At 37.7% G+C, this 27,029-nt stretch overlaps 1 protein-coding gene across 1 annotated transcript in view; it reads right to left on the bottom strand.

The window, feature by feature from the left end:
• EFHC2 (EF-hand domain containing 2) overlaps nt 1-17,809 on the bottom strand; it is a 224,145-nt gene extending 206,336 nt beyond the window's left edge. Inside the window, exon 1 of the mRNA XM_054566327.1 lies at nt 17,768-17,809. Coding sequence (XP_054422302.1) covers nt 17,768-17,809 — 42 coding nt within the window. The remainder of the gene's footprint in view (nt 1-17,767) is intronic.
• Nucleotides 17,810-27,029: the final 9,220 nt, after the last annotated feature.

Below are 27,029 nucleotides of genomic sequence, written 5' to 3'. Positions count from 1 at the left end.
AAACCATAAAGTGGACCCAAACTGAGAAGCAGGCTATAGTCATCAGCATGAGTTGTTTATCCATTTATTACCTCTCTTTCAGAGCTCCAGCACATCAGTCTCTTTGTTTTCTCCTAGGCTGCATTCCAAAGCCCAGATGATTAACAGCCATATGACCAAAGCAGAAAGAATGAGGTGCTTCCTAAGAACATGACAGCTCTTTAGAGCCACCATGAACTAGAGGTCTGTCTTTGCAGATGTGAATATCATTCTTGTAGCCATAACAGCTAATGTGTAGCACTGTTCTAAGTACTTTAGAAGCATTAAATTCTTTTAATTCTCAGAGCATATACCTGAGTATGCTTTATTCATTTTATAGATGGGAAGACTCAAGCACAGAGAGTTTAAGTAATTTTCCCAAACTCCCTCAAGTAGTATAAGTGATGAATCCATGGTGTAAACTCAGTGCTCAAGTCCTTAAGCATTAGGTCTCATATTTATTGTGCCCTTTTAGAGAAAAGTAACAGACCTTTCCTTGTTTTAGTAATTAGTGTTGAATTAATAATTTTGCTTTTGAAAAACATAATAATAAAAATGATCACCACCATGACCTGGAAGGAAGGGGTTAGATCAGATCATTGTACTTAGACTCAATCCCTTTAAAGCAAGACAGATAATAGAAAGTGCTGTAGATACCCTTTTACAGCCACCAAAAGATATTGGAAATTTGAGGGCTGAAGAGAGCCAGTTAATAATTAATATTTCAATGTATATTAATAATACATTTCTAGCTACTTTTTGAGGGTAATAGAAAATATGATATAGAATTACCTAAAACTATCATTATTAGATACTTCTGCCTGATTAGGTTTGGTACTAGTTTGCTTCTGTTCCATTAATATTTTTTCTTCCTTCATATCATATTTATTTTAGAAATTCACTTTTTCTTTTCTTCTTTTCTGTACTTTAATAGAGAAAGAGAAGTCACTCAGCAAATACTGTGAACCTCCCAGAGAAAACAACAACAAAATTGCTTCATGTATAGGGAAATCATAGAGCTGAGGACCACAAAAGCATGAAACCTAAATTTACTTATTAAAGCTGAATCACTCGAAAAGAAAGCCCAAATATAAAAATAAAAAGCCATATCAAAGAAAAAGTTTAACATTTCTAAGCTAACTTTCTTCTCTTTTCAAACATAACTTGGACAAATGTTATACTCATGATGCTTAGCCATCAACTCAATATAACAATAAGATGAGTTTTATATACTTAATAATGTATTTAAATCAGTAGAGTAGAAAACAAAATTTAAATCAACAAGATCTAGAGAAATATGTAGCCTCTTCCTCGGAAGACTCTGATTTTTTTTTCTCTAAATAATTCAACTCTAAGTACCAATCAATAAAAAGAATGCTAAAGGCCCCAGTCAGGTGGCTCCCCTGCCTCTGCACAGCTGATCCTCCACAGAGGGCAGAGGTTGGTGGTCAGTAGTCACAGCCAGTCCTTGCAGCTGACTGGCCTGCGTATATCCCTCCCATTGACATTCCAACAGCACCCAAGGCTCAACTACAAGAGGAGGGTGTACTCAACCCACACAAAGCATGTACCTCAAGTACCCAGCATGGGTGATAAGACAGGCTGTGAAACTGGACCCTACAGGCCACCTACTACATTAGGCCACACTACCAAGACACAGAGTCAAAGAAGCTCTACCTAATACATAGAAACAAACACAGGGAGGCTGCCAAAATGAGGAGACAAAAAAACATGGTCAAAATGAAAGAACAGATCAAAACTCTTTTTAAAAAAGCTAAACAAAATGGAGATAAGCAATCTATCAGATGCAGAGTTCAAAATCCTGGTTATAAGGATGTTCAAGGAACTTAGTGAGGACCTCAATGGCATAAAAAAGATCTAGTCAGAAATTAAGGGTACACTAACTGAGTTAAAGAACAATTTACAAGGAAACAACAGTAGAGTGGATGAAGCTGAGAATCAAATCAATGATTTGGAACATAAGGATCCAAAAAATAGTCTACCAGAACAAGAAGAATAAAAGAATCCAAAAAATGAGTATAGTGTAAGCAGCCTCTGGGACAACCTCAAGAGCTCCAATATTTGCATCTTAAGGTGCCAGAAGAGAAAGAGCAAGAAATTGGAAGCCTATCTGAAGAAATAGCGAAAGAAAAATTCCCTAATTTGTTGAAGGAAATGGACATGCAAGTCCAGGAAGCACAGAGAGTCCCAAACAAGATGGATGCAAAGAGGCCCACTCCAAGATACATCATAATTAAAATGCCAAAGGTTAAAGATAAAGAGAGAATCTTAAAAATACCAAGAGAAAAGAAGTTAGTTACCTACAGGAGAGTTCCCATAACACTGTCAGCTGATTTCTCAGTAGGAACTTTGTAGGCTAGAAGGGATTTGCAAGGAATATTCAAAGTCATGAAAAGCAGGGACCTACATGCCAAGAATGCTATACCCAGAAAAGCTGTCATTTAGAACTGAAGGACAGATAAAGAGCTTCCCAGACAAGAGAAAGCTAAAGGAGTTCATCATCACCAAACCATTATTATATGAAATGTCTAAGGGACTTATTTAAGAAAAAGAAAATCAAAACTATGAAAAATAAAACAGAAAAAAATACAATTCTATTGACAATTGAATCTAAAAAACAAACTAAGCAAACAAGAACAGAGACTGAATCATGGATGTAGAGAATGTTTTGATGGTTGCCAGATGGGAGGGTGGTGTGGGGGAATGGGTGAAGAGGTGAGGAGATTAAGAAGTACAAATAGGTAGTTACAGAATATCTATGGGGATGTAAAGTACAGTATAGAAAATGGAGTAGCCAAAGAGCTTATATGCATGACCCATGGGCATGAACAATGGTGTGGGGATTGCCTGAGGGAATAGGTGTTGTTGGGTGGAGGGGGCAAAGGAGGAAAAATCAGGACAACTGTAATAGCACAATCAATAAAATATATTTATTAAAGAGGCCCTGGCTGGGTGGCTAAGTTGATTGGAGTATCATCCCATACACCAAACTGTTGGGGGTTTAATTCCCAGGTAGGTCACACACCTAGATTGTGGGTTTGATCCCAGGTCAGGGAGGGTACAGAAGGCAACCAGTCAATGTTTCTCTTTCAAATCAAGGTGTTTCTCTTTCAAATCAAGGTGTTTATCTCTCTCTCTCTCTCTCTCTCTCTCTCTCCCCCCCCTTTCTCCCCTCCCTCCTTCTCCCTTTCTCCATTGCTCTCTCTCTCTAAAAAAAAAATCAGTAAATATATCCTTGAGTGAGGATTTAAAAGAGAGATACAGAATGCTAAAGACTTCCCCAAGAATTAGTTAAAATTACTGGCTCATTGTAGCTGACCAGAGCATGCATTCCCACATTCCTTCTCCCTTGCCAGTTGCCATTTATGAGTCAGAAAAGGCTAAACACTCCACTTGTTCCCTCAGCCTCTTTTTCAGAAGTCTGTTCTGGGATTCTGGAAAAGACTTTTGTCCTCCTCTTGAATCAAGGGACAAATGCAGGTGACACTGCCCCTAGCTCACCTCTCTTGCCTTGAGATGTATACATAATGCCTGGAGTTACAATAGCTACTTTGGCATGATGGGCATGAAGGTGAGGAGGATTGCAAAACTACTGAGTCAGGCAAAGTAGAGACTTTAAATGTATATCAGCAGCCACCTACTTTCAGACTTCCTGCTTGGTGAAAATAATAAATCCTTGCTTGTTTAAGCCTGTATTGATCAGGTATGCCATTATTTGCAGTAGAAAGCATTATAAGCTAATGCATTCAATCTCTAAAAGCTGTGCTTTAATGCCTTTATTTTACAGAATAAGATTAAGTGATATAAAGGGTAACTTTATATATTGAGAAAAAATAATTTCTTCTCAAATCTGAGCACAACAAATATTAGTACAATTTATCACCTTCTATGACTTAAGGGACCTATTTGAAAGTAATTCTAGATTCATGGAGAAGGGCATCTGGTGCCACTGACAAGACTAGAAGAACAGAAAAGCCAAAGGCAGCTATGTGTTATATACAAATGGGCAGTGCATCTGGAGATGGAAACCACGATTTAATGATTTGGCATACTTGCTTCTTTAAGGATATCATGAAGGAAAGACTAGTCTACCTCAAGGTAAAACCATGGAATTGTTCATGGGATGGAGATTCATAAGTGGGATGTGTGTATGTGCATGTGTTTATGTTTGGAGTAGGTAGGCTGAAGTGAGCTCCTTGTGACACTCAAGATTAGCACACCTGTAATAAAAAAACTGACTGTACTAGCATCCAACACAAAACTCAGACTATATCAGAGACTTAAACATAAAATGTAAAACTATAAAAATTTTAGGACAAAACATAGGAGAAAATATTCAGTATCTAGGGCTAGACAGAGAATTCTTACACTTACATGAAAGAATACAGCCCATAAAAGGGAAAATTGATTAACTGGACCTCATCAAAATTAGAAACTATTTGTTCTGCAAAAGACAGTTAACAGGATGAAAAGGCAAGCTACAGACTGGGAGGAAATATGTGTGAAGTACTCTTAGATAAAAAGCTGGTATCTGGAATGTATAAATTCTCAAAACTTAACAGTAAAAAAATCCAAGTAGAAGCAGGCAAAAGATATAAACAGACATTTCACCAAGGTGGATATACAGATGACAAATAAGCACATGAAAAGATTTTCAACTCATTAGCCATCAGAGAAATGCCAATTAAACCCACAATGAGATATCACTACACATCTGTCAGACACCTAAAATAAAAAATAGTAACAACAATAAACGTTGTCCAGGATGCAGAGAAATAAGGTCACTCATACACTGCTGCTGAGAATGTAAAATGGTACGTTCGCCCTCAAAAATAGTTTGGGAGTTTTTCATAACACTAAACATGCAATTATTATATGATCTAGCAGTTGTATTCTTGGGCATTTATCCCAGAAAATGAAAACACATGTCCACACAAAAACCTGTACATGAATGTTCATAGCAGTTTATTCATTACAAACACTGGAAATAATCCAGATGTCCTTCAACAGGTAAATGATTAAAGAAACTGTGGTATACACATGGAAAGCTACTCAGCAATAAAAATGAATAAAAACTGATAAACACAACTACATGAATAAATATACAGAGAATTATGCCAAATGGAGAAAATAATAACCTTGCCCTGGCTGGTGTGGCTCAGTGGATTGAGCGCTGGCCTGCGAGCCAAAGGGTTGCCGGTTTGATTCCCAGTCAGGGCACATGCCTGAGTTTCAGGCCAGGTTCCCAGTTGGGGGCACTTGAGAGGTAACCACACATTGATGTTTCTCTCTCTCTCTCTCTCTCTCTCTCCCCCTCCCTTCCCCTCTCTCTAAAAAATAAATTTAAAAATCTTAAAAATAATAATAATAATAATAATAATATCAAGAGGTACCTACTTTATGACTCTATTTATATAACATTTTCAAAGTAATAAAAATTTTAGACATGGAGAATAGATTAGTAGTTGCCAGGAGTGAGGGATATTGTGGCTGGGTAAGGGGGGATTGATGGGAAGAAGGTGGTTGTAGTTATAAAAAGGCAACAAAAAGGACCTTTGTGATAATGGGACCATTCTGTATCTTTACTGTCGTGGTGGTCACAGTAACCTACACATGTGATAGAATGTATAGACTAAGTATACATACATGAGTACAAGTAAAACTGGGGAAGTCTGAATAAGATTGGTAGATTATATTACTGTTAATATACTGGTTGTGCTATTATACTATAGTTTTGTAAAATGTTATCAATGGGAAACTGGGTAAAGGGTACTCTATGTTACTTACTACATGTGAATTTACAATGATTGCAATAAAAATTTCAATCAACAATAAGAGGAAAGAGAAGGCCCACTTTCCTTGATAACTAGACGAGGTTCCACTCAGGTGCCTTTGTAAAATACTGAGTATGAACATGAACACTGATGAACAATAAGTGACTAAAGTCTCAACAGAAATGAGATGAAAATAGTCCTATCAATGAAAAAACAAACATCTCTGTTTCAGTTACTAAGCTCATGTGAAGAAGAAAACACAATCTAAGTCAACCAATAAGCCATGTGAACTGATTTTATCACCCCCAAAACTCTAGCAGTTGTGACCATTCTCTCTTTTGGGATGCCAAACACATAGTTAGGAAAGTAAACAATTTATTTAGACTTTAATTGGCCAAGGTGGTTACTTTGTCACAGTGGAGTTGCCAGGTCAAATGTAGGGATCCTGAGGTCTGGTTCATGATGGAATAAAAATGCCCACCTCTCCCTTTCCTTTGCTTTGGAAAGTGACACACACACACTCCCATACATACACACACAGTTGGTTATACCCTTTCTTCAACTGCAGAAACACGATAGGCTTCTCAGTAAATGGCCAAAAAAATCCCTTTGCATTTGCACCAGTTTGTATCTGGAGTACTGTTGTTGGGAGACTGGTCTCCTAAGGGGTCCTGCCTGATGAATGCTCCGAGAAAAGTAAGCTGCCGCCAGAAAAAGCCAAACTGGATGCCAACAAGGAAAAACTCAATGTCCCTTTACATGGCACAATAGGCCCCAGAGAGGCTTTGAGTTGCAACTTGCATGGTACATCTTCATGCTGTTCTGACCACTTCATCTAAGCCATGTATCCTGAGAGGCTTATAACCTATTTAAGCCACGAAAGCAAATGATTTTCCTCCTCTTCTATATTCACTCTTGCTAAAATAAGAAATACGTATTTTGTTACACAGCAGCAGTGGAAGACACAAACAAGAAGCTAATTCTAGAGATAGTTCTCCCAAGCTGTGCTTATCCCCTCTAGTTTTTGAGCACGGCTGCTACAGGTACCCAGGGACAGCTGACAGGCACCTATTAAGGGCCTTCCCTGGGTAAGGAAGGGCAACCTAAAGAGCAATCAGTGGCAGTTTCCCAATCACCTGAAGAAAGTCACAATCATACAAAAAAGAACACAAAACACAACACAGGAAATAAGGCAGTAAATGAGTGATCTGGACAATATGAGTGTTCAGAGTTACATAGACAAAGAGATGGCTCCTGCTGAGGTGATCAGGGAAAGCTTTAATGAGGAGAAGGGATAAGATCCAAGTTTCCAGGGAAGGCTAGCATCTGGATGGAAAGAGGAAGAGAATGCTGTCAGGAAAGAGGATAAGTAAACCAATAATTGAATGGAAATGTACAAAATATATTCAAAGGACAGACAGTGAGCATGATGGTTTAACTGGAATATTAGGCTTGTTTTACATTATGAAAAAGAAGATTGTTAAGCAAGAATGGTATGGTTTGAATTTTAATATGATGATGTACTCATGTGTCACCAGTATAATTAAAAAAACACAACCAAAAAGTTTTTAAAGAAAGGAACACTAGGGCTCAGGAGAGCATCTAGTCTCACAGGTACTGAGTCTGTAACTGGTGGGGCAAAGTTTGCTGACTTCCAACAGCCATTATTTACCCCCTTTTCTCTTTCCCAGTTCCAAAAATAGATATCGAAAAATCAAGTTCCCAACACCTTTGTAGCAAAGGATAGCCATGTGACTCAATTTTAAACAATAAGATGGAAGGAAGAAACATACTGGAGGACTAGGAAACACCCTTGTTTTCTGATATGAGAGCCTTTTTCCCTCTTTCCTTCCTGCTTATCTTGAACATGGTGATGAGAAGTTGCAATATCTGGAACTGACCATCTCGCAACCATGAGAACACAAGTCTAGGAAAGAAAAAAGCCTGTTCTGAAGAAGGCAGAATTAAGAGACAAAAAGAGCCTTGAGTCCTTTATAACATCCATCAGCCACTGTCTAAACCTGATACTGCCACACTTCTATATTTGAGCCTGAACATGTCAGTCAATAAAAAAAAATGTAATTTTTAAGTCTCACATAAAATTGTGTCTTAGGTTATATTTTTATTCATGTTACTTTGTCATATGGCTTTAATAGCTTTAGTTATTTTAGTTATATATTTTCTTGTTATAAGAAGCATTAATTAAACTGAATTTACAACCTTTATTTAAATTAAATCAACTAAGCCTACTTTTTGAGAAAGTAAATCCCATCTTGGATTAAAACAGTTATTTAACAGAAATGTATTATGTTGCCCTAAGAATTTTATAAATGTATAAAAAGAAAGGAAAATTAAGCTAAGCTTTACTACTTGTTTGTTTCTACAGAAAACCTAGCTAAATGTCATTTTTATTTTTAAATAGGGAAGAAAATTACTTTGCTCATATGATATACCATATCTCATAGCTAATAGCACCATCTAATAGTAGAAACTACAAGAGGATTCTTAGGCTTACTCAGATAAGGAGAAAGGGGGAAAATCAAGTAGGAAATTTTACCGTTAAGAAAAATATCCTAAAGTCTCCTCTACTACACTCTCACTTGCATTAGAGTTGATATCCATTCTGGCAAAGGGAAACCACACAGAGTAAGGAATAAGTTGGCCAAAGTCAACAAATCTGCTGAACACTATTACTCTTTACTCAAAAGAGATGTCATTATTGGATCATTATATCTACAACCCATGGATTATATTAACGTATCGTGTGTTATGGAAATCATTTTTACACAGGAGTTCCCCAAAACCTGAATATCATTTCTGAGTTTCCTCTGGAGTAAAAAGATTAAGATTTGGGGTGATGAGAATGTTTTGGAAATAAGGTGATAGTTGCAAAACATTGTGAATATACTAAATGCCACTGGAGTGTACACCTTTAAATGGTTAATGGTGAATAGGATCTGTTGAGGTTTTCTAAAAGGTGAGATAGTTAGACCTAGTCTTTAAGGAAGCTGAAGGTCTAAATTTAAAACCAAGGTGAGAATTCGTGAGATGGCTTTAATGAGAATGGTTTTCAAACTCAAACTACAATAATAACAAATAGATTTTAGTGCAACGCAGTTCACATACATACATGTGACAGAAACAAAATTCATGAAACAATACTTAACCTTCCCAAGCATAATACACTCTGATTTTTTATTCTATTCTACTCTGAAAATTTGTCATGATTCATTAAATTGCTCTCACAAAGTGAGTGGCAAACTAATGGCCTCAGCTGTAAGGTTAAGGGGTTTGGACCTGATGCAGTTATTTTAAGGCAATGGAATTGACCACTAAGAACATAATTAGGGATCTGTAAGCAGAATTTTAGATTGGGAAAACCCTCCACCTTGTGAATAAAGTGATTGTTTTATGATTATATTTGTCACTGAGCTAAATTTAAATTGACTTATCTAATATTACATAATTAAGTCAATATGTGTACTACGCATTACTGATAATGCACTTTTCTCTTTCAGTTATTTATCACTTAAATCACTGGTAAATTTCACAGAGAACAATTTCCCCTATATATTAATATGTAGGCTTATATTAGTTTAGATAAAAATAAATTTCAAGGTGTTGCCTGACCCTTTTTGTAAGAGAAACAGAGATTCTAAATTTTTTCCTTTACTGTTGTGAATTCAAACAATGTTTTTCTTTTTAAGAAAACAGTTGCTTCACTATAAATTAGATGATACACTATTTACAACAAACCCTCCAAAGATGGTGGCAAGGTGGCTTCATAAAAAGCAGAAAGTGTTACTATTCATTAGAGGCTTTCAGTATCAGCTATACAACCACCTGTCCAAAATACTGGAGAAAGAATTTTCAGCTTTGGCAAGAAGGGTCCCTTTGAACTTTAATATCCTATCATGTTGACAATATGCCTAAGATTCTCTTAGCTCAGTTCAAATCCAGAATGTAAATTGTTGGAAAAAGATACCGTGTGTCCGGAATTTAGCTGTGATCTTTCCCAAAGGTTTTCAATTAATTCACATCAAATTTAATGTCATCAACGGTACAAATGCTTATATTTTTGAAAGCACAATACTTTCTGTATTGCAGAGATAAACATATAGGTTGTACCTCAGCTAGCTGTGGACAGAAAACAGCAGCTAATTAAGGGGGGAAACAAGTTGCTTTTTCATTTCTGAGAAAAAGCAGTAAAAGTTAGTTTGTATTATCATTTTAAACCCAAACAGCCAGTAATTATACTATCTCCAGGAGGCCAAGGTTTTTGACTTAATAATTTAATTCAGCAAGCAAGGCTCTATGATTGAGGCCAGGGAGGTAAAAGAGGGGTAAAAAGGCCAGATTTGGCTTTTCTGACTTTCTGACTGGTCCATGGCAGAGAACATTCAATCTTTTAACCATGTGCAAGTTTTAAGATAATACTAATTTTGTAGGACATTTAGTCCCAAGACAAGTGCAACAATTTTTTAAATGCAGCCACCTGACTTGGGCACATACTAGGATAATCAATATATAAATACTGAGTCTTTGAATGACCACCCAAGGTTTCTAGTAAGTACATATAGTGTCATTCCCTAGTTTGTTCCTGCCCCCCTCCCCCATCTCATGTGTGCACGTTTATTGATCTGAGGCATAAGGTAAATAAATTACTTTTAAAAAACACTAAGGAGTCTAAAAGCAGACCCACACATAGATACTTAATTTATAACAAGCAAAGCTCTGCAAGAGAAGTAGAGAAAAGGTGGCCTTTCCCACAAAATGTGTTAAAGACAAGGCAACAGCCCCAAAATGGAGTTGCTCATGCTAAGCCCCATGTCACCAAAATGAAATTTAATTACAGTTTTAGCTCTACCAAAAGTAGAATCTTAAACTTGCCAAGCATGAATCTCTTGATCAACATTAGTTAGGTAATCTGCCTGATAAACCCATGCCATCCCCTATAAAGAAAGTAACCTTTCAATAACCAATTCACTTACAACTTCTTGGTTCCTGTTCCATTTGGCTACAAAAATGTCTTGCCTTGTATAGCTCTTCAAAGCTCCTTTCTATCTGCTAGATCAGATGCTGCCCCATTCTTGGATCACTGAATAAAGGCAACAAGATCTTTAAAAGTTAGTTGAATTTGTTCTTTAACAAATAGTTCTGTGTCAACTGAATATCCATATGGGAAAAAAATACAATCTGACCCCTCTCTCTTTTCATACACATGCACACAAATTTATTCCAGTTAGATTTATAGAACTAAACATGAAAGGGAAAAACAATAATATTTCCACAAGATAACACAGGAAAATTTCATCATGATCTTGGTACAAGGAACTATTTCATAAATAGGAAACAAAAAGCACTAATCCAAAGGAAAAATTATTCATCAAAAACACCAAAAATTATTCATCAAAAACACCATCAAGCAAAAATACCATGCAGACCGTGGAATCAGACTGTAGACAGAGGTTTGAATCTTAGAGCCACAGTCTAATAGCTACAGAAGGTTGGATGCCACAGCCATGGTGTGAAATTTCTCCAAACTGAAATTAATAAAGAATGATCTAAGAGCGAGATCTCCAAGATGAGTGCCTAGGTAAACAAAACTTGCCTCCTCGCACTACCACAACAAATTACAACTAAATAATAGAAAAACCACCACTCAGAACCAGCAGAAATAAAGCTGAATGGAAGTCCAACAACTACAGAATTAAAGAAACCACATCCAGGCTGGTAGGAGGGGTGGAGATGCAGAATGGGCTGGTCCCACACCCACATGTGGTGGATAAAAATTCAAGAGGAATATCTCAGGATTGAGGGGTCCCAGCCCCACACCAGGGCCCCCAGCCCAGGGTTCCAGTGCTAGAAAGATAATTACCCATAATTTCTAGCTGCAAAAACCAGCGGGGATTGAGTATGTGGAAGAAACTTCTTGATGCCCAAGAAGTTCCTCTTAAAGAACCCACACACAGACTTATTCAGACTCACTTCCTCTGAACTCCAGCATCAGGGTAGCAGCTTTAAAGGCACTGGTGACATACAGGGAAGAACCGAAGTCCCTGGCATCAAGGCAAGAGCTGGAGGACAGATTTCTCTTGGAAAGAAAGGAGGCAGAGGCCATTTTCCCTTTTCTGAACCCTCCCCCTGCAGAGCCACAGAGCCAGCAGGAGAGTGCCATAAATGAGATCCCATCAACCTGGCTAACACTGTTCGCCCCACTCTGGAGATGCCCCGAGGCTCTGCACCACTCAATTTATGGGCCCATCCAAGCTGTTAAAGTGACTTTTTCATATGAATGGTTGGTATTGGCTCATGCTTCACAACTTTTCAAATTGTCTCAAACAAGCCACAGCCAGCCTCAGTGGCACCCAGCCCCCATACCTCTTACTAAGTGGCCCCAGGCATAGCACAAGCAGCAGCCAGCCTAGGTTCACAGCTTGGCTTCACCTGGGAATCTCCAAGCCCAGCACAAGTAGCCTGCATCTGCAGACTGCTTTGTAGCTGATGCAGGGTGGTCTCAGGCCAAACACAGGTGGTAGCCAACTTTGGCCTGCACTACTTGGGAAACTCCAGAGTCTGTGCACCCAGTGGACAGCTACAGATCATGTCAGAGCACCACTACCCTGCCCCTGCACAGCTGATCCTCCACAGAGGGTAGAGTTTGGTGGCCAGTGTTCACACCCAGTCTTTGCAGCTGACAGGCCTGAGTAAATCCCTCCCATTGACATTCCAACAGCAATCAAAGCTCAACTATAAGAGGAGAGTGTACTCAGTCCACATGAAGGGCACACCTCCAATGCCCAGCATGGGTGATAATGGAAGCTGTGCCACTGGACCCTACAGGACACCTACTACATTAGGCCACACTACCAAGACACAAAGTCAAAGAAGCTCTACCTAATACATAGAAACAAATACAGGGAGGCTGCCAAAATGAGGAGACAAAGAAACATGGCCCAAATGAAAGAACAGATCAAATCTCCTGAAAAAGAATTAAACAAAATGGAGATAAGCAATCTATTAGACACAGAGTTTAAAACATTGGTTATAAGGATGCTCAAGGAACTTAGTGAGGACCTCAAGAGCATAAAAAAGATCCAGTTAGAAATGAAGGATACATTAATTGAATTAAAGAACAACTTACAAGGAAACAACAGTAGAGTGGATGAAGCCAAGAATCAAATCAATGATTTGGAACATAAGGATCCAAAAAACAACCTACCAGAACAACAAGATGAAAAAATAATCCAAAAAAATGAGGATAGTGTAAACAGTCTCTGGGACAACTTCAAGCATTCCAACATTCACATCATAGGAGCACCAGAAGGGGAAGAGAAAGAGCAAGAAATATGAAACATATTTGAAGAAATAGTGAAAGAAAACTTCCCTAATTTGGTGAAGGAAATAGACATGCAAGTCCAGGAAGCACAGAGAGTCCCAAACAAGATGGATGCAAAGAGACCCACTCCAAGACACATCATAATTAAAATGCCAAAGGTTAAATATAGAGAATCTTAAAAACACCAAGAGAAAAGAAGTTAGTTACCTACAGGGGAGTTCCCATAAGACTGTCAGCTGATTTCTCAAAAGAAACTCTGCAGGCTAGAGGGAAAAGCAGGGACCTATAGCTAAGATATTCTACCCACCAAAGCTGTCATTTAGAAAAAAAAAGGACAGATAAAAGACTTCCCAGACAAGAAAAAGCTAAAGGAGTTCATTATCAGCAAACCATTATTATGTGAAATGTTTAAGGGACTTATTTAAGAAAAAGAAGATCAAAACCATATACAATAAAACAGCAATAAATACATATCTATCAATAATTGAATCTATAAAACAAACTAAGCAAACAATCAGAACAGAAAGAGAACCATAGATATGGAGAATGGTTTGATTACAGACAGATGGAAGAGGGGATTGGGGAATATGTTAAAAGGTTAAGGGATTAAGGAGCACAAATTGGTACTTATAGAATAGTCATGGGGATGTAAGGTGCAGTATAGGAAATGTAGAAGTCAAAGAACTCATATTCATGACCCATGGACATGAACTTAAGTGTGGGGATTGCCTGAGAGAGTTGGGAGTACTGGGTGGAAGGGGGCAAAGTGGGGAAAATTGGACAACTGTAATAGCATAATCAATAACATGTAATTTAAAAGAACCTCATCAAGCTGAACCTAGGGAACAAAAACAAAGTGGGGAAGGATTGAAGGTGGGAGGTGGGGGTGGGTGGGGCAGAGTAAAGTAGTAGTGGGGAAAATGGAGACAACTGTATTTGAACAACAAAATAATAATAAAAAAAGATGAACCTAGAGAGTGTTATGCTGAAAGAAATAAGTCAGTCAGAGAAAGACAAATATCATGTGATTTCACTTATGTGTGGAATCTAAAAAACAATATAAGTGAACAAAATAGAAATAGACTAGACTCACAGATACAGAGAAGAGATTAATGGTTTCCAGAGAGGAGGGGGTTAGGGGGACTGGGTGAAAAAGGTGAAGGGATGAGAAGTACAGATTGGTAGCTACAAAATAGTCACAGGAATGTTAAGTATAGCATAGGGAATATATTTGATAATATTGTAATAATTATATATGATGCCAGGTGGGTTCTGGAAATATTGGGGGGAACACTTTGTAAAGTATATGATTGTCTAACCACCATGCTGTACACCTGAAACTAATACAAAATAATATTGAATGAAAAATAAAATTAAAATTAAAAAATAAATAAGCACTCTTATAAGCAACAACAAAAACACCATCAAGAGAGTAAGAAGGCCAAGCACAAACTAGGAAATATTTGCAACACAATATAGCTGACAAACAAGTCATATCCAGTATCTATATAGGACTCCTACAAATCACTAAGAAAAAGGCAGGCAACACAGTAGAAAGTTAGACACAAGTCAAACAGATACTACACAAAAAAGAATATCCAAATGACCAATAAATGTGTAAATCCCGATTAAAACTATAGAGTTGCACTATGTCCACTGATCAAAACAGCTAAAATCTGAAAGACTAACAATATCAAGTGTAAAAAAGAATATGGAGCAATAGGGACATAAAATGCTGGTAGGAATTTAAATTGCTGTAATTACATTGACAGCATCTACTAAAGACGAATGTCTGAATACCACATGATCTAGCAATTGTACCATGAGACATAAAGAATAGTCACAGAAACCTATTGTTAATAAACTTCGAACAAACCAAATCTCTGACAAGATTAAATGTGTATATAAATGGTGTCATACTAATGTAATGGAATACTATAGAGCAATGAAAATGTACAAACTACATCTACAATCAGCCACATGAAAAAAATCTCACAAACATAAAGTTGAGCTAAAAACAAAGCCAGTCATAAAAGAGTAAACACTGCACATTTCCACTGACATGAAGTTCAAAAGCAAACAAAACCTAACTATAGTGGTAGCAGCCAGGATAATGGTTATGTTTGGAGAGCAGGGAAAGTAAAGTAAGGAAAGGCTAGGGTTCCCACATAAAATACAAGATGCTCAGTTAGATTTGAACTTCAGATAAACAACAAGTAATCTTTTAGTGTAAGTAGGTCCCATGCAATATTTGGGATATGTGTTTTTATTTGCTGAACCTGACAACTTTAGTCAAGGGAGATCCTTTTGGAGTGCTAGTAATATTTTTATTTCTTGATATTCATTCAATGATCGTCTATCGTGCATTCTTCTATATGTGTTGTACTTCACAATAAAAGAAGTTTTAAAAAATGCTCAACATCACTAGCCATCAGAAAGATACAAATTAAAACCACAATGAGATATCACCTCACACCTGTCAGAATGGATATCGTTAATATATCAACAAAACAAGTGCTGGCAAGGATGTGGAGAAAAGGGAACCCTAGTGCACTGTTTGTGGGAATGCAGACTGGTGCAGGCTCTGTGGAAAATAGTATGGAATTTCCTCAAAAAACTAAAAATGGAACTCCCTTTTGACCCAGTAATTCCACTGCTGGAAATATATCCAAAGAATCCTGAAACACCAATTCTAAAGAAATTATGCATTCCTGTGTTTACAGCAGCACTATTTACAAGAGCCAAGTGCTGGAAACAGCCTAATTGCCCATCAGTAGATAAGTGGATCAAAAAACTGTGGTACATTCACACAATGGAATACTATGCAGCAGAAAGAAGAAGGAACTCCTGCCTTTTGCAGCATCATGGATGGAACTGGAGAGTATTATGCTAAGTGAAATAAGCCAGTCGGTGAAAGACAAATACCATATGATCTCACTTATAGGAGGAATTTAATGAACAAAATAAACTAATGAGCAAAAGAGAAACAGAGGCATAGAATCGTGGAACAGACTAACAGTTGTAAGAGGAGAGGGAGGATTGAAGGGTGAAGGGATCAATCAAAGAACATATATGAAGGGCCCATGGATATGGACAATGGTGCAGGGACTGAATATTGAAATGGGGGGTGGGCTGGGTGGAGGGAGCAAAGGGGGAAAAGTGGGACAACTGTAATAGCATAAACAATAAAATACTTTAAAAAAAAGAAACTCCCCCCCCCCAAAAGCAAAAGTGCACTCAGCACAGCCTTGCAGATTTTAAAATATATCATCCAACCACTGTTTTTCCTTCCCATTCTTAATCACTGCATGTGAGAGCTGTGGTACTTGCGCAGGAGGTAGGCACTGGTAATCTGAAGTGTTACTGGGCCCAAAGCTGTGGGCTCTACTTTCAATTTTTATTACAATTACTTTTATACAGCATGCTTCTTTACTTCTGGAATCCTTTTTTTTTTTTTATGTGCTGCTTTTCAGGGGTCATTCTTATTTGTGTGGCTGGCTTAATGTTACGAAGGGCAAGGCGAGGCTGGAAGATCATCCTCTTACAATCAGCCTAGAAATGCACAAACCAGTGTACAAGAAGCAAGTAGGATTGGTCAGCCTCCCTGTAGGAGTTGGAATGCAGTGGGCTGAAGCCACAAAGAAAATTTGTACTTTAGGGCCCACGACTTAGATACAGACATTATTCAGAATCCATAAAATTGAACGTTTCAATCCGGCACCTGCATTCTATACTTACCAGAGGTTTACACAAATACCTTGAATGGCTCCATCTAGTTCACTCTCATTGGTATGTTACCTACCTTCTTCCTAGACACAACTGGAAAACCTAGGTAGATAATAATAACCAATGCAAACAAAAGCCTGAATTATTTTTTTGCTGTTGTTTAAATAATGTTATTTATTGGCAAAAGTCCTTTCATGCTCAGGAATTTTTATGTTGTTATGCTGTGTTGTTTTGTTTTATACCTTCATCTTATTTTGAAATGAACCCTTCCCAATTCTAAATAAAGAAAAACTCCAAATTAGGATGCTGTCTCTCTATAAAGGAACCATTACCCATCTGCTCCCTACCATCCTTGAGAGTGCCAGGTTTCTTCAATTTAATAACAAAAACTACATTTTCCTGTTTCACACAGGGCTGTGGGAACAGGTTGCCTGGAAGAAACCCAGCTTCATCACTGAGACTGCGTAGCTTTGGCCAATGCCTCAGTTTCCTCAACAATAAAATGGGAATAAAAACAGTACCTAATAAAAAGAGATGTTGGGAGCATCAAATGCCAGGTAAGGTGATTAAAATACAGCGTTTCGCACATCTTAAACACTCATAGATGATTGTCATCACCATCATCTACCACCTTCGAGGGTCCTCCCTCCTCTAAAGACTCTACTTATGTATCTAACATAGGAAAAGTATCCAGCTGCAGTTGGAGAGACGGGAAGGGGAAGCAGAGTGTAAGGGTTCCACCAACATACAAAGTTTGGTCCAAGTTGCACCCAATTCACAGAAGGCGAAGCAGCAGGAAGAAGTGTGCAGTATGGGTCGGTAAGGTGGCCACACCTGGGACCCCAGACCCCATCTGCGACCTCTAAGCTAGGGCGCCCTTACTACTCACGTTGTGGTTGAAGCCGTAGCCGGGAAGCAGCGGCAGGGCCATGGCTCTGAGTGTCTGAGGGTCAAGGGTCTCAGAGGAAAGGGGCCAGCAGGCAGCGGCAGCTGTACAGCTGGCCCCTTTGTTTGACACCCCGCAGCCACCACCAGGTTACCTAGAGACGGGAGGCGGCGTCACGGAAGAGGGTGGGGCTGCAGCGGGCCCGGGGCACTGGGCGGGGCTAGGCGGGAAGCTCTGCACATGCGCGCCTCCCCACACCCCTCAAGCCTCTACGCACTGAGCTGGTACCGGTCTTCAGAAGCTCGTCTCTCCAAAGCTTTGTGCGCACACAAAGACGACCGCACACCGTTCCCCACCCCGCCCCCGCTGCTTTCCAGTTTAACCTCTCTGTAGAACTCAAAGCCTTTCACGGATTTCAGTTCGTTAGAATCTTGCCACGACATTTTTTGCCATTTGGTTATTAAATTTAGTACAAATACACAGAGAAGTGCAGAAAATAATACTTTGTGCTCACAGAAATGTAACACCAGTAAATGTTACATTTCCATCAGTTTTTATTTTGTAATTAAAACTTTCCAGATGAATTCAAAGTCAAACATACCTCATCTGTCCCTCCCCACTTCTCCCCCCAAGAAAAGCCATTCAGCAGTAACCACTATCCTCGGTCCTTCCAGTGTCCATTTTATATTTGAACTAAACGTTTGTAAGGTGCTCATTCCTGACCCAATTAGGGTGGCCAGGGACCGGGGCAGGTGATACAAAATGCTGCCCCTATCACTCCATCATACACCCAAGATGCACAGGCCAGGAGCTTCCTCAATTCCTCTCCCCATACCTACCCCTAATCCTTCCCCGAGTCCTACTGGATGGGCAGGCTGATATCTCTCAGTCACTACTTCCTGTCTCAGTTGAGGCTCCATTATTTCTTGTTTGATTTTCTTTTTCTTTTCTTTTCTTTCTTTCTTCTTTCTTTAATTTTGATTAGTTCATATTTTTATTGTATTTTTCCATTACCATTTATCCCCCATATCCTTTCACCTCTTTCAACTTCCCTCCCCCGTCTTTTTTTTTTTAATATATAGATTTTAAAAACCTAACTAATCTTTCCTCCAGAAGAAACCTCCTACAATTCATGACGCACCTGTTACTCTTCTCTTTCTCTGGTTGGCAGTTTCCAAACCAGGATCTACAGTTTCTCTCCTTTGGGATTTTACAAATGCTATCTGCTAGAAACACCTTTCCTTTCTTTCACCTAGGTAACTCCTTCCTGTGTTTCAGGACTTGATTCAGTGTAAGAGAGGGTCATGGAAAGCTTTGTCATTTCTGGAAAGTGCTCCTTCACCTCCACTTCCCCATCTGTATTTGGTGCCTATTTGAATTGTGGTTCTTATGCTACTACATTGTAATCATCCGTTTACTTACCTCTTTTCATATGCTGCCAAAATTCTCCAGGACAGGGACTCTATCTCCTTTTTTATTTGTAAACAACATAATTGTTTTCTGTGTTTATACATTTTACAATATAAATTTTTCTACCTGCTCTTTTCACCTAAGGTTTTGTTCTAGAGATTTCTATATGTTAACATATGTAGATATATTCATTCACTTTATATGTATTGAATGTCATCTACTGATGTCATCTGTTGATGGCAATTAGGTCGTTTCCAATTTTTTACTAGTTCCCAACAATGCTGCAAAGAGCAACCATTTCCTGCTCCTTTGAAAATTATCTAGGCTACAAACCTAGAGTTAGAATTGTCCGCACCTTCAACTTCACTAGATCTTGCTAAACAATCTCCAAAATGGTTGAATCGATTATGAAAGTTCTCCTTCCCCTTCATCCTTTCAATTGGTATTATCAAATTGTATAATTTTGAACAATCATCTAAATAAATAGTGTACCACTGTTATTTTAATTTGTTTCTAATACCTAGTGCAATTTTTTATCTTTTCATATGCTTGTTACCTTCTCCTGTGACTTGGCTGACTTTTCTATTTGGTCATTTGTAATTTTTCTAATATATTCTGGATAAAAAATGCTAAGCATAGCAAATATCTTCTCATCATTTGTGGTTTATCTTTTAATTCCATTTGTAGAGTTTGTTACTATTCATGAATGCGTCATTTCACTCTATTCAAATAGATCATTCTTTCCCATTATGATTTGTACTTTCTATGTGAACGCAAAAATCCTATAGCACAAAATTACTCTCCTACATATTCTTACAAATATTTAAAAATATTTTTGATACTTTTTAAATTGAAATAATTTCAAACCAATAGAAAAGTTGCGGGAATAGTATAAACAACTCCTGTTTACCCTTCACCCAGATCCCCTCCATTGTTTTGTATTTTAACATATTTGTTTCATCATTCCTTCTCTATACACATTTTTTTCCATTTTAGAGTAAATAGACCTCATGCCCCTTTGCCCCCTAAATATTTCAGTGTATACTTACTAGTAACAAGAATATTCTCTTACATAACTAAAATAACCAGAATTAAAAAATCAGTATGAGTCAAATATTATTTCCTAATCTAAAATACTCAAGTTTTGTTGATAATTCCAAAAATGTCTTTTTTTGCAAAGAAATAATTAATTAAAAAAACCTGAATCTGATCCAAATGGCTCTTTGTTTATGTCTTTTCAGCAGGAATGCCACAGAGTGAATGCTGTGTCCTTCTCATTCATTAAAGGGGTAGCTACATAATGTGTTTTTTAACCAGCAATCATGAAGTTAACTTTGATCACTTGGTTAAGGTGATGGTGTATGTCGGGTTTGTCCTCTATAAAGTTATTACTTTTACTTTCCAATTAATAAGACTTTTGTGAGAAGATATTTTGAGACTATGTAAATACCAACTTTCTCATTAAACTACTATCATCAATTACTATGTAAATACCAAGTTTCTCATTAAACTATTATCATCAATTGAGGATTTTGCCCAAATTTTTGATTACCATGAGGGCTGCCAAATGGTGATTTCTTAACTCTATTCCCACTACATATATTAGTTGGTATTCTACAACAAGGAATAACTTTTTCCTTCTCTCTACTTATTTTATTCATTCATTTATTCATAGTGGTCTACATATTCTTGTTTTATTCAGTGGATTATGTTACTATTATTATTTATTTTGATGCTAAAATTATCTCACATTTGGTCAGTGAGAGTTCCCCTAAGCTGACTCCTCTCTCCCTTTGTCATTTTTCAAGTATTTCCATGTGTTCTGTCACTACAAGGTATTAGATATATCTATCGAAATACTCATAGGTAGATATTGATATGCTTATACGATGTGTGTATCATATAGATATCTTTCCATTTTTTGTCTATAAATAGATAGATGTAGATACATGTAGAAATAAGTGTATTAAAACCCATGAGTTTATACTTATGCATCCAATTCCAAGCATCACAGTAGAGTACATGCTCCAGTTCTTTCCACATCTTTACTGCCTTTCTCAAACAGTGAGAAACCTGATTCTAATAACCCTCAAAATATTTACTTATTTGCTCACACTAAAAGACCCCAAAAGCAGTTTCAACATATCTAACTCATGTTGTATTGACAAACAAACCTACTAACTAGAGTTCAGGTTTTTGTTTTCAGGTTTTCTTCTAAAGTAAAAGTCTTTATGTATTTAGTCAAAATACTGTGTTCCCAAATGACTGAGGTATGTTTTCCCCCTCCACCGCTCCTCCCTGTTTAGAATGCTTATGCTGCTTATGGTACTCATTCGAAAAGCAATCACTTGTATTTCACAATAACTTTTTTGTTCCATCATTGTCTATTTCTTTTTGTCTTTCTTATCTTTTGTAGTTGTGTTTCTCCCTTTTTTGTTTGATTAATTTTACTTGTGGTTTATATGTTTTGTTACTTTTTTCAAAGAGCCAAAATTTTTATTTGTTACTTAGGCCTACTGTTTTCTATTTCAAATCTCCATTACTTTTCAGGTTTTACCTTTATTGTCTTCTTTTTGTGCTTTCTTTTACTATTCCATGCACAATTGAGAAAGACCAGTGTATCCTCTTTTATTAGGTTCTCAATGTAGTGTAAATCAATGAGATCTGCTTTATTGATTATATTATTTACTTCTTCTATATGCTTACCTATATTTCTGTCAATTGATCTGTTCTGGACTGGAAGTGGTGTGTTAAATACTCCTATTAGCAGTGTGCTTCTATCTCTATCTCCTTGCATCTGTAATTTCTGCTTTTAAAGGCAGTTATTTGGCACATGGATTTTTCATAATTGTTATACCTGCACTGTGAAATTGGCCTTTGGCTTTATAAAGTATCCTTTTTTTGGTCACATTTAGATATTTTTGGCCTGAATTCTACTTTGTCTGATATGAAGGATAACAGCCCCCACTTACTTATCATTGCCATTTGCACATGCCTCCGTTTTTGGCCTGTCTGAATCATTTTGATTTAAATGTATCTCCTTTACACCACGTATAGTTGGGTCTTGCTTTGTGACCAAAAGGAAAATATTTTTCTTTTAGTAGAGGAGTTAAGTTCAACCACATTTATTGATAAGATAGATATTTTTGGTCTCAACATCAATATTATTTCACATCATAATCACCATGTGCATTATGTATCTTTACTGTTTCATTTTCTTCGTGATCTGTTTTATTTTATTTACATTTTTTATTAATTAATTTATTTTTTCAAATATATTTGGCCCCGCCTTCCCCCCACCACTTTCCCCTGCCCCCCCGCTCCCCGCTCTCCCTCCCTCAGCTCTTCCCCTTTGGTTTTGTCCATGAGTCCTTGCTATATGTTCCTTGACTTGCCCCTTCCCTTCCTTTTCCCCCGATAACCCCTCCCTACTTCCCTCTTGTCTCTGTTGATTTCTTTTCATTTCAGTGTTGCTGGTCTTATTTTCCTTGCATCTTTGTATTATTGGTTAGGTTCCGCTTATAGGTGAGATCATATCATATTTGTCTTTCGCCCCCTGGCTGATTTTGCTTAGCATAATGCTCTCAACTTCCATCCATGCTGTCGCGAAGTGTAGTAGTTCTCTTTTTCTTTCTGCTGCATAATATTCCATTGTGTAAATGTACCATAGTTTTTTGATCCAACCATCTACTGATGGGCATTTAGGTTGCTTCCAACACTTGGCTATTGTAAATTGTGCTGCTATGAACATTGGGATGCAGAGGTTCTTTTGAATTGGAGTTTTGGAATTCTTAGGGTATAGTCCCAGCAGGGGTATCACTGGATCAAAAGGCAGTTCCATTTTCAGCTTTTTCAGGAAATTCCACACTGCTTTCCACAATGGCTGCACCAGTCTCCATTCCCACCAACAGGGTACTAGGGTTCCCTTTGCTCCACAGCCTCGCCAGCACCTGTTGTTTGTTCATCTGTTTATGATGGCCATTCTGACTGGTGTGAGGTGGTCCCTCATTGTTCTTTTGATCTGCATTTCTCTGATGGCTAGTGATGCCAAGCATCCTTTCAAATGTCTCTGAGCCCTCTGCATCTCTTCCTTGAAAAAGCACCTGCCCAGGTCCTTTGTCCATTTTTTGATTGGATCATTTGTCTCTTGGAGGGGAGTCGAGTGAGTTCTTTATATATCTTGGAGATCAAACCTCTATCTGATGTATCGTTAGCAAATATATTTTCCCATAGGGGTGGCTCCCTTTCCATTTGGATGATGTTTTCTTTTGCCATGCAGAAGCTTCTTATTTTTATGAGGTCCCACTTGTTTATTCTTTCCTTTATATCCCTTGCTTTAGGAGACATATCGGTGAAAAAATTGCTGCGTGGGATATCTGAGAGTTTCCTGCCAATGTTCTCCTCTGGGACTTTGATGATATTGCGACTTATATTTAAGTCTTTTATCCACCTTGAGTTTATTTTTCTGTATGGTGTCAGCTGATGATCCAATTTCAATTTTTTCCATGTAGCCGTCCAGCTCTCCCAACACCATTTGTTGAAGTGGCTATTATTGCTCCATTTTATGCTTCTGCCCCTTTGGTCAACTATTAGTTAGCCATATAGACCTGGGCTTATTCCTGGGCCTTCTATTCTGTTCCATTGGTCTATGGGTCTGTTCTTGTGCCAGTAGCAGATTGTTTTGAGTATAGTGGCTTTGTAATATAGTTTGATGTCCAGTATTATGATCCTTCCTACTTTTCTTTCTTTTTCAAAATTGCTGCAGCAATTCAAAGTCATTTATGGTTCCATATAAATTTTTGAAATGTCTGTTCTATTTCTGTGAAATATATCATTGGTATTTTAATAGGGATTGCATTGAATCTATAAATTGCTTTGGGTAGTATGGACATTTTGATGATATTAATTCCTCCAATCCATGAACATGATATATGCTTCCACTTATTTGTGTCTTCCTCAATTTCTTTCTTCAATGTTGTAGAGTTTTCTGCGTACAGATCTTTTATATCCTTAGTTAATTTTATTCCTAGGTACTTCTTTTTTCTCGTTGCTATATCGAATGGTATTTTTTTTTTCTGATTTCTTCTTCTTCTATTTCATTGCTGGTGTACAAAAATGCCTTTGATTTCTGAATCTTGACTTTGTATCCCACTGTTTTGCCAAATACACATATTAGGTTGAGTAGGTTTTTGGTGGAGTCTACAAGGTTTTCTATGTACACTATCATGTCATCTGGAAACAATAATAATTTTACTTTCTCATTTCCTATTTGGATGCCTTTTATTTCTTTTTCTTGTCTAACCGCTGTGGCTAAGACTTCCAATACGATGTTGAAAAGAAGAGGTGAAAGTGGACATCTTTGTCGTGTTACAATCCTAGTGGGAAAGCTTTTAGTTTTTGCCCATTAAGTAAGATGTTGGCTGTAGTTTTTCAAATATGGCCTTGATTATGTTGAGGATTGCCCCATTGATTCCCATTTTGCTGAGTGTTTTGATCATAAATGGGTGCTGTACCTTATCAAATGCTTTTTCTGCATCTATCGAGACGATCATCTGGTTTTTGTCTTTCCTTCTGTTTATGTGCTGTATTACATTTATTGACCTGCGTATATTGAATCATACCTGCATCCCTGGGATGAATCCCACTTGATCATGGTGGATAATCTTTCGAATGTATTGCTGGACCCGGTTTGCCAATATTTTGCTGAGGATTTTGACATCTATATTCATCAGTGAAATGGGCCTGTAGTTTTCTTTCTTTGTAGGGTCTTTATCTGGTTTTGGGATTAGGGTGATGCTGGCCTCATAAAAAGAGACTGGGAGTCTTCCCTCCTCTTGGACTTTTTGGAATAGTCTGAGAAGGACAAGGGTTAGCTCTTCCTTAAATGTTATGTAAAATTCTCCTGTGAAACCGTCCGGCCCTGGGCTTTTGTGTGCTGGGAGTTTCTTGATGACTGCTTCAATTTCCCCAGCTGTTATTGGTCTGGTCAAGCTTTCTGTTTCTTCCTCCTTCAGTGTTGGAAGATTATACTTTTCTTAAAATTTGTCCATTTCATCAAGATTTTCAAATTTCTTGGCATATAACTGTTCATAGTAGTTTCTGACAATCCTTTGTATTTCTGTGGTATCAGTCATTATTTCTCCTCTTTCTTTCATGATATTATTAATTTGGGTCCTCTTCCTTTTTTTCTTGTTGAGTCTGCATAAAGGCTTGTCAATTTTATTTATCTTTTCAAAAAACCAACTTCTGGATTGGTTGATCCTTTGAATTGTTCTTTTCATCTCTATGTCATTCATTTCTGCTCTAATCTTGACTATTCCCTTCCTTCTACTTGCTCTGGGATTTATTTGTTGTTGTTTCTTCAGTTCTTGAAGTTGTAGTGTGAGGTCTTTTATTTGAAATGTTTCTATCTTTAAGGTAGGCTTGTATTGCTATGAACTTCCCTCTCAGTACTGCCTTTGCTGTGTCCCATAGGTTTTGAACTGTTGTCTGTTTATTTTCATTTGTTATGTGGTCTATCTTTGAAAAAATACCATGAGCATTTGAAAAGAATGTGTATTTTGCTTCTTTGCGATGTAAGGTTCTATATATGTCAGTTAGCCCATTTGATTTAATGCGTCATTCAGCTCCACAATATCCTTGTTGATGTTTTTTTGGAAGATCTGTCCATTTTTGACAGTGGTGTGTTAAAATCTCCTACTATGAGGGTGTTGTTGTCTATATCTTTTTGAAGTCATTGAAGATTTTCCTTATATATTTCGATGCTCCTATGTTGGGGGCATATAAATTTACAATATTATGTCTTCTTGATGGGTTCTTCCTTTGAGTATTATGAAGTGTCCCTCTGGGTCTCTTTTTATGGCCTTTGTTTTGAAATCTATTTTGTCTGATATAAGTATTGCTACCCCTGCTTTCTTCTCTTGCTCATTTGCTTAGAATATTTTTTTCCATCCATTTACTTTCAATCTGTGTAGGTCTTTTGTTCTGAGGTGGGTCTCTTGTAGGCAGCATATGTGTGGGTCATGTTTTCTTATCTGTTCAGCTATCCTGTGTCTTTTGATTGGGGCATTTAGTCCATTTACATTGAGAGTTATTACAGATAGAAACCTATTCATTTTTTCTCTTTCTACCTGTGTTTTTCTCTTTCTCGCTCTTTTCCTTCATTTTCTTAAACCAGTCCCTTTAGCATATCTTGTAGTGCTGGTTTGGTGGAAACGTATTCTTTTAGTCTTCTTTCGTCTAGGAAACTCCTTATTTCCCCCTTCTATTTTCATTGAGAGCCTTGCTGGGTAGAGCAGCCTTGGTTGTTGGCCCTTGCTTTTCATGACTTGGAATATTTGTTGCCATTCCCTTCTGGCTTGTAGTGTTTCTATTGAGAAGCCATCTCCTAGCCTTATCGGGGCTCACTTATCTGTTACTTTCTCCTTCTCCCTTGCTGCCTCGAGGCTTCTCTGTTTGTCTTTGATAGCTGCCAGTTTAATGATGATGTGTCTTGGAGTGGGCCTCCTTGGGTCTCTCTTGAATGGGGCCCTCTCTGCTTCCTGGGCCCATGAGACATTTACTCTCCTCAAATTTTGGAGATTTTCCATCATTACTTTTTCAAAGAGGTTCTCTATCCTTTGCTCCTTTTCTTCTCCTTCTGGTATCCTTATTATGCGGGTATTATTGCATTTCAGATTGTTCTGCATTTCCCTAAGTGCCTCTTCATTCTTTTTGAGTCTATTTTCTATTTCTTGTTCTTTCTGGCAGCTATTTTCTACTTTATCCTCCATCTTGCAGATTCGATCCTCGGCTTCATCTAGCCTGCTTTGTTGACTGTATCTGACCTTGGGCCATTTGTTTGAGCCTTCCAGGA

Source organism: Pteronotus mesoamericanus, unplaced genomic scaffold, assembly GCF_021234165.1.
Source record: "Pteronotus mesoamericanus isolate MK-2021 breed Mesoamerican mustached bat unplaced genomic scaffold, CSHL_Meso_final contig_173, whole genome shotgun sequence".
Classification (NCBI taxonomy): Eukaryota; Metazoa; Chordata; class Mammalia; order Chiroptera; family Mormoopidae; genus Pteronotus; species Pteronotus mesoamericanus.
Note: the sequence above shows the minus strand (reverse complement) of the source record. Positions and strands in the feature narration are given on the sequence as shown.